The following is a 12786-nucleotide window of genomic DNA, read 5'->3' as shown; positions in this document are numbered from 1 at the left end:
CATTTTTAGGGGGGGTTTTGAGCCCCGGGGGGCTAGGGGGTGGGGGTAGGGGGTTGACTTTGAAACCATTAGATGTTCATACCCCTAAAAGCTTAAGTCCAAAAAATTTGCACGGTTCATTAAGTGGTTCCGGAGAAAACCCCCCCCCAGCATCAAAAAAGCTTCAGTTACGTCCCCCTTTATCTTAAGTCTAAAAACCGTTGGCTACCACACGTACAATTGTATAGCTATTTAGTAAAAAAAAAAAAAATTAGAATCAGAACTATGGCTTCATGGTGTTCCTGAAAAGGCATTGAGGAGTAGAGTCAGGAACATTTGTCCGTTTAAAAATATCTCGTTTTTAGCCTTAGAAATGACTAAAAATAACCTCTAAAGTTGGCGAATACTCAAAAAACGTAAAGATGGTATTTTTTATTCATTTCTAAGGCTAAGAAACGAGATTTATGAAACGGACAAAAGTTCCTGATTATACAAAGAAATAGAACCCACGAACTTTAAAAAAAACGAGTTATTGAGAAGTTTTGCTTCTAAAGTATCGCAGAAATGCCAAAAGTATGATCTAAACAAATGGTTCTATATCTTAAATCTCCTAAAAGCGTGAAAATAAAAATAATCATTGAAAGAGACAATTTTGCAACAAGACCCGTGCAAATACAGAAAATTGATAAGCAGCACAGCATATTTTAACAAATTCCATAAAATTATCCGGCGGTTTCACTCATAGTGCCTTATCGAGCACAGAAACACCTCTTATTTATTTTTAAGGGGTTTAGTTTGTTCGTATATTACTTTAGGTCAGTACTGAATAGCCCCGCAGGATTAGAGCTCCTTTCAGGGGTTTGGAATAGAAAATAAATATATGTTGTTTCAAAAATAAGGGAGTTGTGCTTTGAGGGACTTTGAGTGAAAGTCCATTCATTCTTACCTGACCCTAACCCTGGCGGCTTGATCTACACAACCAGGCAGATCCAATTTTTTGTACTATTTCAAGCTGCTCCTATAAATTAGTTAGGTTTCCATAACATCACAGTTTCCAGGTTTCGAAGGTAGGAATCCTTCTGTAATATCACAGTTGTAAATAACTAAAGGAACCACCTAATTATATCATGACATTTTGAACCAATATTCTGTAACAGGAAGTAATAATTGAACACGAGAAGCATATTAATCATTTAATCTTTTTTAAACATGGTATTAATAATAATTGAAATAGAAAGCTATTATAACATAGTACAAAATTAATATTGCAATAGTGTACAAAAAAAAAGATAAATATTTTGCAGTATAAGAATTCTTTTGAATGTTAATTTACTAAAATGGTAACTAAATATGTAATAACATAAAGTTTTTATCAACCCTAACACGTTTTACGTCTTATCATAATAAAAAAGTAAGAGGGTAATTTTTTCGCGTGTTATCCGGAAAGTTGTGTGTTAACTTATTAAGTCAAACTGTTCCTAATTTTGACTATCTATAATACAAAGTAGAACGATGTCTGTCTGTCCGTCTGTCCGTCCGTCTGTCTGTCTGTCCCTTAAGATCTCGGTAACCACTGAACCGATCGGATTCTACTCTTCAGGGTAGATCTTGCTAACCGTCGAACCGATATTGTTCTCCTTTACAGTGAAGCTTCTTATATGTCCTGGGAAGGTTTTAAACTATTTTTTGAGATATGTCTTCACCCCCCTCCCCCAAAAAATATTTTTTTTACTCTTTTGAAACTCAAATTTAAAATGGGATGGAGTCGACTTTTCCACCCTACCTCAAGTGCCCCTAGAGGCTTCTAGGGGCGCAGCCGCTAGTATCATATAATACATTTGGTCGAAATTAGTTACAGTTTGATTTAATAAACACATTTGACTGAACGCTTACACACAACCTAACGGATAACACGCAAAAAAATTACCCTCTTTATCACAAAAATGCAGTTTATAATATCTAACCTGATGCGAAATGAGAAAATATTATGGTTAGAAAGTCACTTATGTATGTAGGTAATACGCTCAAATTTGCAAAATTTTCTCCCAACTAAATTAAGGCTGATTTTTTTGGGGTCTTTCGGTTTTGGGGTTATTTTATGTTATTAAAGTATTATTGGGGAAAAGTTTGAAAACAATAAATCATAAATCAATAAGAGTACCTTAAAATTCTGAAATAAATAAGATAAGAGTTTATATGACGTCGGAACCAGTGTAATTTACACCGTTTAAACTTAAACGTGAAGCTTGAGCTAGCCCTGGTATCCATACAAAAGTGTATCGTCATACTCTAGGAATCTTATATTGTTTAAATAAGACATACCCAAATGACGAGTTTTCTAAAATTGAATTGTTAAACATATCGAATTGTTTTTATCCCCTATTTTAATAGGGTAATTTTGACACGCGTGTAAAAACTGTCTCCTTTCTTATGCAAAGATTCCAAACTGACCAGCATCTCAAAGTTGGATATTTGACATTGTGAAGGAATACGAATTATGTTCTATTCATGTGAAATACTAAGGAGATTTTTGGCTAAATTTTTCTAGGATAATATGGAAAAGCAACTTTAAAAGAATGTTTAAAATATAGCGGAGTTATAATATAATTCAAGTAGGCAAGTCCGTTAACCTCGCCTTTTCCGTCTAAACACCATGAGTATAGAGTTCAAAAAACCCCAAAAGACAATCAACTCTTTAATTGTACGACCTTTAGTCTGACTATATGTAGTAACGAGTTGCACCTGTTTTAGGCCAAGGCAACCCTTTACTCTTTACTATTAATTTCGCGCATCTCACATAGCAGCAGTAGAAATCATTTTCCAAATATTAATTTTGACGCAATGTTGAGCAGAGATTCGAACCAATCACCTACCCGCCGATGAGCGGATGTTGTTTATGTAATTATACAATTATACTAAATATATTGTTAAAAATAATGCAAATGTATTTATAAATATCGCCTATTCCATTATTTCTGGTTTTTAACTCTTGTATGGATATGCAAATTTAAAATTGAATCTTTCTGGTTAGAAATTACTTTATCTAATTTGTCAGAGTATCTTGAACTAAAACAGAATATTTTACAATTAGAAATAACATTAATAGACCAAATCCTATAAAATTTCCTAGGCTAGCCTAGGAATTTATAATTCCTGAGTCTAGCACATTATAAACTTCTTAGGCTAGCCTAGGAATTTATAATTCCTGAGTCTAGCACATTATAAACTTCTTAGGCTAGCCTAGGAATATATAATTCCTGAGTCTAGCACATTATAAATTTCTTAGGCTAGCCTAGGAATTTATAATTCCTGAGTCTAGCACATTATAAATTTCTTAGGCTAGCCTAGGAATTTATAATTCCTGAGTCTAGCACATTATAAACTTCTTAGGCTAGCCTAGGAATATATAATTCCTGAGTCTAGCACATTATAAACTTCTTAGGCTAGCCTAGGAATTTATAATTCCTGAGTCTAACACATTATGTCCTGGGCTATGTAAGGCTAGGTAAACCTTAACGCCTAGGATTCCATCAAAAATTTTAGGATTTAGCCCAAAGTTATTTTTAATGAATTTTACTTTGATTCATTGCTGAAGGAAAAAAAGTACATGAAATATTATTTCTTAACATAAAACCATAAAAGAAACTTTTGATAATTATTGAGACAATCAGTGAATAAAACAAGAATCAATTTATGCGCATCCTAAAATTTAAGAAAAGATAATAATATGAAAATGCTAAAATATTGGACGAAGGGAACCAAATATTTATAGAAAAAAATGTACATTAAAAAAAATTTTACAATAATACATGATTATTCCCACTCAATGGACCGATAATCAGAAACCAAAATCATTCCAAAGGGAAAAGTTTTTCTATTAAAAAGAGATTTAATTATAAAAGTTATTTGTGTTGTGGTTTTCTTGTGACACAAAAGTAAAGGTTGCTTCTGGATTTGCGTTCTTAAACTTCGTCAAAAAATAATTTGTACAAATGTCCAAGGATAAAGTCCAAGTAAAATAACCTTAATAACTACAATCTAGCAAAGATCTTTGGGGATAAAACAATGGACAATAATTTGATATACATCTACTTTGTGATAAACAAAGTTACAACTTCTGTATAATAAATTATAAGTTAAAATTTTGGATGCTACCAGTTTTAGAATCAACCAATCAAAATTCATTAAAAGTATTCCAATTTTTTTAACCAGCGATTAATAAAAAAATGAAAAAATTGTACCTAGCTGAAAAATACATTCTTATTTTTAGTGCTTTTGCTTAACCCTTTTATATATTACAAAAATAATCTCTATTAAGGTTATTATCACGGAAAACAAAATAAGACAATATGGTTAGAAACAAAAACTTTATGCTCTCATCAATATCTTAAACATTTAATGCCTTAAAAAATAACGCAAAATAAACTTAAATTCTTAATTGAACACCTACAATATTGAAAATATAACATTAACACAATGATTAATATGAATTATTTGATGTTCTGCCACTTTGTTAACATTGAATTAAGTCCTTTTTTCTTCATAGATAAACTACTCGACACTTTCACATTCTGAAATAGAAAAATACTATAATTATGATTCAAAAATTAAATGATGAAACAAGTCTTATCCATACATCTATATATACATTTAAAAGTAACAGGATGTTAGTCTATCGGTACCAAGGGTTCTAGCTAACCCTTGAACAAATAATGGTTCAACTTCTCCTAATGATAAAGGTTAGGTTGTGTAACTTTAGATTAGTTAAAGTTAATTATAATCAACACACAGCAGTGTGGTCCAACTGGAGGTTTAGGCCTTCCACAGAGTTTAAAATTTTATAATCAAGCATTCTAAAACCCAATTTCCATGTTAATTGAATAACCAAATTCAATGAAACATCAAACTTAATTGCATTTGTTTTAAAACTGAAAATGTTAAATTTGATTAAATTGCCTAAACTAAAGTATTTATTATTTGGGTTAACAAGTTTAACCTTGTGATGTAACCACAACAAAGCAGACAGACTCCCCAGGGATCTAAAGGGATAAGACAATGGCCGATAAATTGAAGCACATCCCTCATGATGATACACAAAATTACCCTTTCTATATTAGTAGTTGAAACGTTTGGGCACTCAACTTAATAAACTAAACAATCAAAATTAAATAAAAGACCCCAAAATTGTTAAGCCAGCGAATAAGAAAACATTATTTTAAGACTTTGGGACTAGTGTAAACAGTCCAATGTCCCCTACGTCCCTGCAGACACCCACCAGGCAAATCCATACTTCAGAGACGGGCACATGTATTCAACAATTTGAATTGATTTCAATCATTTAATGTTTGCATAATATTAAACCAGAAATCATTGATCTAAAATCCTATCGTCTAAAGTAGGTTGAAAATATAACATTTACTTAACCTAACCTAAACTAACCTTTCAAAGGTTACTGTGAAAATACGATGAAACCCGCAACTTCGTTTTCTTTCCATGACCCGGAATTTTAATAAGATACTAATGAATTAAATCAATACATCCGTATTCTAATCCTATCAAATTAACAGGGACCTTAAGGGATAAGACAATGGACAAAAAATGAAAAACATTTAAAATTAATTTAAACAAAAATACCCTTTCTTTAGATTAAATTATCGGTTGAAACATCTGAACACTATTGATTTTGTATTAATAAATTAGTATTTCATAACAGGACCCAAAGTTTTTGAGCTAACAAAAAAAACTGGTTATAAAACTTTGAATACCAGCGTAATTTACAGTATTATATCCCCTCCCTCCCTGCAAAAACAATAATAAAAATTGTACAATGTAAATCAGAGAATTTATTCACTAAAATCGTAAGCTGATTGGTAATCATTTGCAATTTTGAAATTTTGAATCATGTAAAAACAAATTGATATGCTCCACTGCACCTATTACTTAATTTTCTCAACCCATTATGTATACTGGCTGCGGCGCTGCTTAAATTTAGAATATATTTAACAGTTTTTATCTATTCAATTTTGTTTTAGGTTTATTGAATGAAGATAAACAAATAGGGAATGCAGGATTCATACCCAGGATCGATAATACATATTATTGGTTGTGTGTGTGCATGTGTGTGTGGGTGAATGTGTGTGCATGTATGTGTGGGTGAATACGTAATGTGTATGCGTGTCTGTGAGTGTAAGTTGGTATGCATTGCACAATGTAAATATCCATGGAAACAGGGAAAAGTAAATGGACAGAAATCTTATCTTCCAGAAATTTTTGTTAGTGAAATTGAGCTATTAGTATATTTTAACTACAGAGGGGAAGAAAAGGTTGTAGATTAATTCAGCACTATTATCCTTTTCACTCCCTGTGTGGCCGCTAATGTTATGAGTAGGGCAAGGTTAAAAATAAATATATTGCATAAGCTAATAATAACATGACTACTGACTAGGGTTAAACCAAGTAATTTTCAAATCATGAATAATATATCCTTTAATATAAAGTAGTAAGGTCTTTTTTGTGTCAAAAATTGCCAGGTCCGAATGGATTCTACTCTAATGGGAAGCTATATAAATATCTTGATGTAGTTTTATCTATTTTCCAATCAAAACAACGCCCTAATATAAAAATAGAATAACCGTTGAACCGATTAGCATCTGATTTTCAGTAAATATACACCTTCTAGCCATTCCAAGTTTTAGGCTATATTCTTTCGCCGGAAACTCTAAATTCCTACCAAAAAAGCAGACCAGTAAATACGACCGCTTTAAATTCTACTTTATATATAAACATATAGGTCATCATTTAGACAAAGCTTTAGTAAAGGTTTAAAAACCTCTCCAAAAAGTCTTTTAAAAATTTAAAATACTAGAATAATTTGAACAACCCTAATCTTGCATATAATAAATTTGCTCAATATTTAGCTATATTTAACTACATTAAGGTAGAGCAAACATTAATCTACAACATAACTTTTACTATGTTTATGAAACAATTTTTATATGTTTAAACAAGCTACTATGCCCACCCATAGAGGCCTCTGGGAGCACTTGGGGAAGTGAAGGTGGCGACCCTATGCCTAAGAGTTTGATCTTTTTTGGGGTCGATTTTTTCAGGGATGTTAAAGTTATTCCCCTCAAAATAGTTATGAACTTTCCCTCGACCTTGGTAAAATGCTTCACTGAATAGAAGAACCACGTCATCCCAGCAGTTGGCGAGATCTTAAGCTATAGACAGACAGACAGACAACCTGTAAATTTTATTTAAGGATATCTTTATATTTCTTAAACTTATTTATAACTGAAACTTAATATCCTAAAAGGTACGATAATTGAAACATAATATCAATTTTAGTCTGATATAAATAATGATTATTTACATTGTTATACCATTTTTGGCATGAAAGTGGTTTACGCTTATCTATAATACAAAGTAGTACAATATCTGTCTATTCGTCTGAAGCTTAAGATCTCGGTAACAGCTGAACCGACAAGGTTGTGCTTCTCATGGTTCGGTGGTTTTAAGCTATTTTCAATGAACTATCCCATGCATTACCTTATCCTTTTTCTTCCTTTTCTTAGGGACGGGTGACCCAGTTGGGGAGGGGGGTCCAGAATCTCCCCCCGAGCCAATTTCTCTGGGAGGTGTTGGCTCAGCACTTGATACAGGATGACTAGTGGCAGCTTCAGGCAAGCTATCCTCCTGGCCTCCAGCCACAGGTTCGTCTACTGGATCACTGAAACCTGAAACAAATAAAAAGTTACAATTTATAAAAAAGAGAATAATTCAGCAAACCTTCTGAGCTTAAACCTTCAATAAAAAACTAACGGATGCGTCAATGGCATCTGAAACAGCATAAAAGCAACAAAAAAAATGAATAGTCTTTAATCACCCTGGGACCTATGTCAAGCTTCCTGAAATAGAACACTTCTAAGATCAGTATTTATCGAAATCTTAGGGTAAAGACAAAATATCTTACTACTTTACATTATAAGTTAGATATAAAATTTATCTTACCTATTTCCGAGTAGAAAGAGCTAAGTTCATCTGTAAGGTTAAGTGAACGTTTCTCGGCTGGTGCTGGAACCTAAAACATTTCTTCGTAATAATCTTCAAAAAAAAGTAGGTCATTTTTTAAGTTTTCAAAAAAGTTTCACAACTTGGTTCTCTTGAAATTCAAATTTCTACTTAGATTTTACCGTCTAAAATTTAAGATTTTTATTACCTTTACTTGTGGTTTAGCGGATACAGTGAGGCCAGGGGCCGCAGTAGTTACAACTCCAGGTGGGGGAGGCGGGAGGTCGCCCCTCTGAACAGCATGTATCATATCTTCCGATGTCGTAGCCCTTTGGGAGCGCGGCTTTGGTGTTGATTCCATTCCTGGGGGTGGGGTGGTGGCGCTTAGCCCCTCCCTGTCATCATCTGACTCATGGTCTGAGGATAGACCTCCTAATAGTTTTTATTCATAAAAAGCACAACAATTTGAAAGGTTGTCGTTCAGATGACTGTTTAGTTCCAAATACTGAAGGTCTTATTATAATGTTTTAAAAATATAGGTAAGAAGCCTTTCTAAATAAGATCAAGTAAATATTCTATAGGTAAATAAATGCTTAGGTACTTTTCTCTCAAATTTTATGAAAAAAATTAAGGTGTTATGTTATAAAAGTTGCATGTCAACAGTGTAAATAAAAGGGGGTTTGTTGTAGAGACAATATTAAAAAAACAACATGGTTTAAATTATGATTCCAAATCGTCTAGTTCGATATAGTTAAGGTAATAAAACAAACTCATAAAACAAGTTTTGACTTTATTATCTTCAGAAAGGAAGAACCAAACAAAATAAAATTGTCGGTACTTCATGCATGCTGCGAGTTGATGTTAACCCCCCCCCCCCCCCCCCGCTTTTCAAATTTTTATATGAATATTCCTGGTGTGGGCGGAGTCAACGGAACACCATCATCATCATTTTCATTTAATTCATCCTCAGACATGTCCATGTCCTTCAAATCATAGATAACTATAGGTAATCAGTCAAGTAGCTAAAAAGATGTCATGCCTTTCCCTTCAATACCTACTAAATAAAATGATACATAAGGCCTTTTTGGCAACATTCATAAGTAGCAAAGCACAAAAAAGGGGAAAAAGTTACAGAGCAGATGTTTAGTGGTCATAACGGGATGAGAAATTTTAGGTCTATATAAATACATCATTACCCCTGTTGTAGCATGGCCGATATAACAATTGACCCAAGTAGATTATTTATTGAAATTCTGTTCGTATTGTAAATCTTCACAGCAAATTTTATCTTAAATTAGAGCCGAGAAATAAAGTCTTAGAAACAAGTCAGTCTTTAAAATAACAGCAGCCCTAGATTATGTATCTAGAATAAAATATGAACTTTACGAAACTAATTTAGACACTTATTTCAAAGAAAATCAGCGTAGTTTTTAATTAAAACCATAATTAATGTTATGTATATAGTTGTGTATGCCTCTGGTTCATTGTTGACAGTTGCTGAGGGTGATACTGATGATCTAATACAAGTATAAATGGATAAGTAATTGGGTGGTAATACAACAAAACTCAGTACGTACAACAAACAGACAAATTTTTGGGTGAGAAAACGTAAAATATTTAAAGGGGCAAATTTTTATCATCTAACCAAAATATAAAGTGGTGTAAGTTTTTCCAAAAGCATTATCATATCATTTCTTTCTGTTTCCTGTTAGACACAAATAAATTACAGTCGCTATTATTATCCAAATCCATTGATCCTAACCTAGCAGAAGTCCCCACCAGTTGTGTTGGATTAATAAGTTCATCCAACTCTTTATCAACCTCGCCATCTTCTAGCTCATCTTCAGGAGGAGGTGGTGGGGGAGCAGGACTTGCGGGTGCAGCAGGGGGTGGCGGTGAGTCAGCTGGAGGGGGGGCTGGAGGAGAGTCGCTTGGCGGCGGTGGTGGTGGAGGTGCCGCTTGTGGGAAGGAAGGCGGCTGCGGAGATTCTGGCTCGTCAAAACCTTAATTAGTTCATAGTTTAACTAGTTCTCTCAAATAACCTCTAGGAAAGGAAGGTGGATCGCAAAATAGCTTAAAACCACATAAAGACATTAGGTAAAAAAAACTTAAGTAAAAAAGGTAAAAGTAAAAATCAATCGAGCCAGCTGTTCCCGATATCTTTAACATCAGACAAAAACCGCACTGCTTTTTATAATATATACCTTGTAAAGACGGTTTAATTTGGCAAAAATTGTGTAAAATGCGCAAAACTTACCTACAACTAGGCCGCCAGAATTTGGATTGATGTGTGTGGTGACTCCGGTCTCAGAATTTGTAAACTCATACCGTTTCTCATTCCTAAATGTAGTAAAACAAGATTAGGCCCCTGAAGTCACTAATTGCCCCCATGGTTACAATAAAAAAGCATTGCTAAAAAATATCAAACATAAAGATTTAATTAATATTTGATACTTTTTAGCAAATAATGGTCATAGTTAATACATATTACATTGTTTTAAATATGTTCCTAATTGTATATCTTCCTACCCTTTGACATATTTTCCTTCAAATATTCCTACACTATCCAAAAATTACTATTATTGTTTTTACCAACCTCCTTTGTTACCTGACAGAATTACCAACAGCAAAAACATCTCATGGGCCGCCATTTTATTTTTCTTCGGGTTTCCCGCCATTTTTTTCTGTTTTCTGTTGACATGCGCATCAATACCGCGCACAAGTGATGAAAGTAGATCGGTTTGTGAGTGTGTGCGCCATGCTTCAATTGGAAGAGGAGGACAAACAACACGCACTCATTTGGAGTGCATTTTTGTTTATAGCTTTAATGAAAAGAAACATCTTCCTTTTTTTACTTGTACTATGCTAGTGTGACAAAAATTGAAAAGGGACTGTACCTGTCCCATCTGGCTGTCCAGGGCCCAGTGCTCAGGTCAAATTTTTCCACAAGGATCATTTTGCGGTGAGCGTTTTCCAGGAAAATTTTGAGGTATTTTCTGTTGAGCGCCCCGGCACACCAAGCACTGTACAAGGTCTAAAAAATATCAGGATAATATTTTTCATATTATCCATAGCAAAATAAGCCGTCTATAATGAAAGCCAAGTAAATCTCATAAATAATAACAGGACTCCCCCCCCCCTCCCCATAAAAAATCTTTTTAAGCATAAAATCCTACCTAATCTAAAAAAACACTTTGAAAGATTAAATCCCCCCCCCCCCACCCAAAAAAAAATCTTAAACCATTAAAGCATAAATCAAGGTATTTTAACATTTTATAAAAATGATTTTAATTTTAGGAATATTTTGAAATGAAGCAAACCTCAATTTTAACAGCCAAGAGCTTGAGGGCTGAAATCTTTTCAGTGTTAACTTTGAAATGTTGCAGTTTCTCCACAAGTTCTTCAGCTAACTCATCCTCACTTAGATCACCTTAAAACAAGGATGACAATATTAATAAAATATCTAAAATGAAAATAAAGGCTAATAAACTTACACACTCGTAGAGTGTCAGAACGTTAAAGGCATAATATTAATTGTATTTATAAGTCGAAACAAAATTGTATGAAAAGTTGCAAATTGCCTAATACAAGATAAGATTAAAGACATACTTAAATTTAAGGACTTGATCATACAGATGCATATATAAATCTGAAAGATGTTTTATAATCCAAACATAACAAGATCAAGTATATTTGTACCATCAAATCTATTACAGTAATATTTTCCGAAAAAAACTTACTTCTAGCAATTTCCTCTTTTTCTTCCACAGATTTAGATCTTTCCCTGCTAGGCTCCTTTTCGCGCAATTTTTCCTGTGCAGGTGGTGTTGGAGGGGGGCTGGGGCGTTCCTCGCCCTCCCCTTGAGGCTCTGGGGTTGGCGCTTTTAGACTAGCCTACCGATTACAGATACTTATAATTCCATAATATTATTTGCATTTTTCCTTGGTGGGGAAGTTTTAGGCTATTTTACAAAAAAGGGAGCTCCAAAAAGTAATTTTAATAACTTTTCTATTTAAAAAAGAATTGATTATTGGGAAGGAGTGTAAATGTCGTAATAACCTTCAAAGGCTCATCACCTCGAGGCTTTGGTTGTAGTCGCTTGTTTTAGAATAAGTATCCGTTATTCCTGAGCAGCCATTAGTCTCTGAACACGAGCATCAAGATCTTCTTGTGTTTCACTGCCAACCTCATCCTGTTTGGGTGGCTCTGATCCTAAATATCAGATTCATCAGTATTCCAGAAACAATAAGCTATTTTAGTTTAGATTAAAACTAAACATTAAATGGTTATTCTGTAATGTAATAAAAAAATCTGTTGACGAAGAGGTGGCGAGAAAATTATTGTATAATTTGGCTTAGATTTAAAGAGAGAGGGGACATTTGAAAAAACTTATTTGGTTGATACAAACATTAACCTTAAGTGTGTCCAAACTTTCCTACCAATAATTATAATCTTTGGAAGGGATCATTTTGCTAACATAAAAGACGGATATGGGGACCTAGGCTAGAGTAACTACACTATAAAAATACGAAATATTTAACATAAGAGCGGAACTTTAAAGATATGAAATATTTACCTGGTAGCACCGAGTCTGATTTGACAAATTGTAGAGCATAATCACTCTACAAATATTCATGTTTTAAATCTAGGTTCAATTTATAAAAAAAAAGAGTATTATTACCTACCTACCTATAGAAATTAAGGTCTAGATTTAAAACTTTGATAAAAACCCAAATTAGAAAAAAGTTTGGTGAGGCTATTAACACACAGGTTTAATAAAAGGGCCATTTTCTGTC

At 33.4% G+C, this 12786-nt stretch overlaps 4 protein-coding genes across 35 annotated transcripts in view; 2 read left to right on the top strand and 2 right to left on the bottom strand.

Moving 5' to 3' along the window:
• Positions 1 to 1127, bottom strand: part of LOC145319964 (ELMO domain-containing protein 2) — a 101701-nt gene extending 100574 nt beyond the window's left edge. For all 20 annotated transcript variants that reach the window (XR_013880073.1, XR_013880075.1, XR_013880081.1 and 17 more), the window contains exon 1: positions 926 to 1127. The gene's annotated coding sequence lies outside the window, so the exon portion shown is untranslated. The remainder of the gene's footprint in view (positions 1 to 925) is intronic.
• The window catches only part of Rrp45 (exosome complex component Rrp45), a 350250-nt gene that overhangs the window by 220330 nt on the left and 117134 nt on the right, over positions 1 to 12786 (top strand). The gene's annotated exons all lie outside the window — the stretch shown is intronic.
• Positions 1 to 12786, top strand: part of LOC145319967 (uncharacterized) — a 274659-nt gene that overhangs the window by 156896 nt on the left and 104977 nt on the right. The gene's annotated exons all lie outside the window — the stretch shown is intronic.
• The window catches only part of LOC145319959 (uncharacterized), a 114526-nt gene continuing 102865 nt past the window's right edge, over positions 1126 to 12786 (bottom strand). Inside the window, exons 11-24 of one of the 4 annotated variants that reach the window (XR_013880057.1) lie at positions 12567 to 12614; positions 12119 to 12202; positions 11730 to 11885; positions 11310 to 11419; positions 10887 to 11023; positions 10247 to 10329; positions 9752 to 9992; positions 9464 to 9506; positions 8902 to 8972; positions 8198 to 8423; positions 7990 to 8059; positions 7528 to 7715; positions 1907 to 4550; positions 1126 to 1373 (exon numbers count right to left, since the gene is read on the bottom strand). Coding sequence is in view for 2 of the 4 variants with exons in the window: in XM_080162365.1 (XP_080018491.1) it covers positions 4470 to 4550; positions 7528 to 7715; positions 7990 to 8059; positions 8198 to 8423; positions 8902 to 8972; positions 9464 to 9506; positions 9752 to 9992; positions 10247 to 10329; positions 10887 to 11023; positions 11310 to 11419; positions 11730 to 11885; positions 12119 to 12202; positions 12567 to 12614 (1538 nt within the window). In the remaining 2 variants the exon portion in view is untranslated. Of the gene's footprint in view, positions 4551 to 7527; positions 7716 to 7989; positions 8060 to 8197; positions 8424 to 8901; positions 8973 to 9463; positions 9507 to 9751; positions 9993 to 10246; positions 10330 to 10886; positions 11024 to 11309; positions 11420 to 11729; positions 11886 to 12118; positions 12203 to 12566; positions 12615 to 12786 lie in introns of all 4 variants that reach the window. The other 3 variants (XR_013880058.1, XM_080162365.1, XM_080162364.1) reach the window with 3 other exon arrangements.

This window comes from Acartia tonsa, chromosome 5 (genome assembly GCF_053477335.1).
Source record: "Acartia tonsa isolate MP-2025a chromosome 5, ASM5347733v1, whole genome shotgun sequence".
NCBI lineage: Eukaryota > Metazoa > Arthropoda > Copepoda > Calanoida > Acartiidae > Acartia > Acartia tonsa.
The sequence above is the reverse complement of the archived record's forward strand: the minus strand, read 5'-3'. Positions and strand labels throughout refer to the sequence as shown.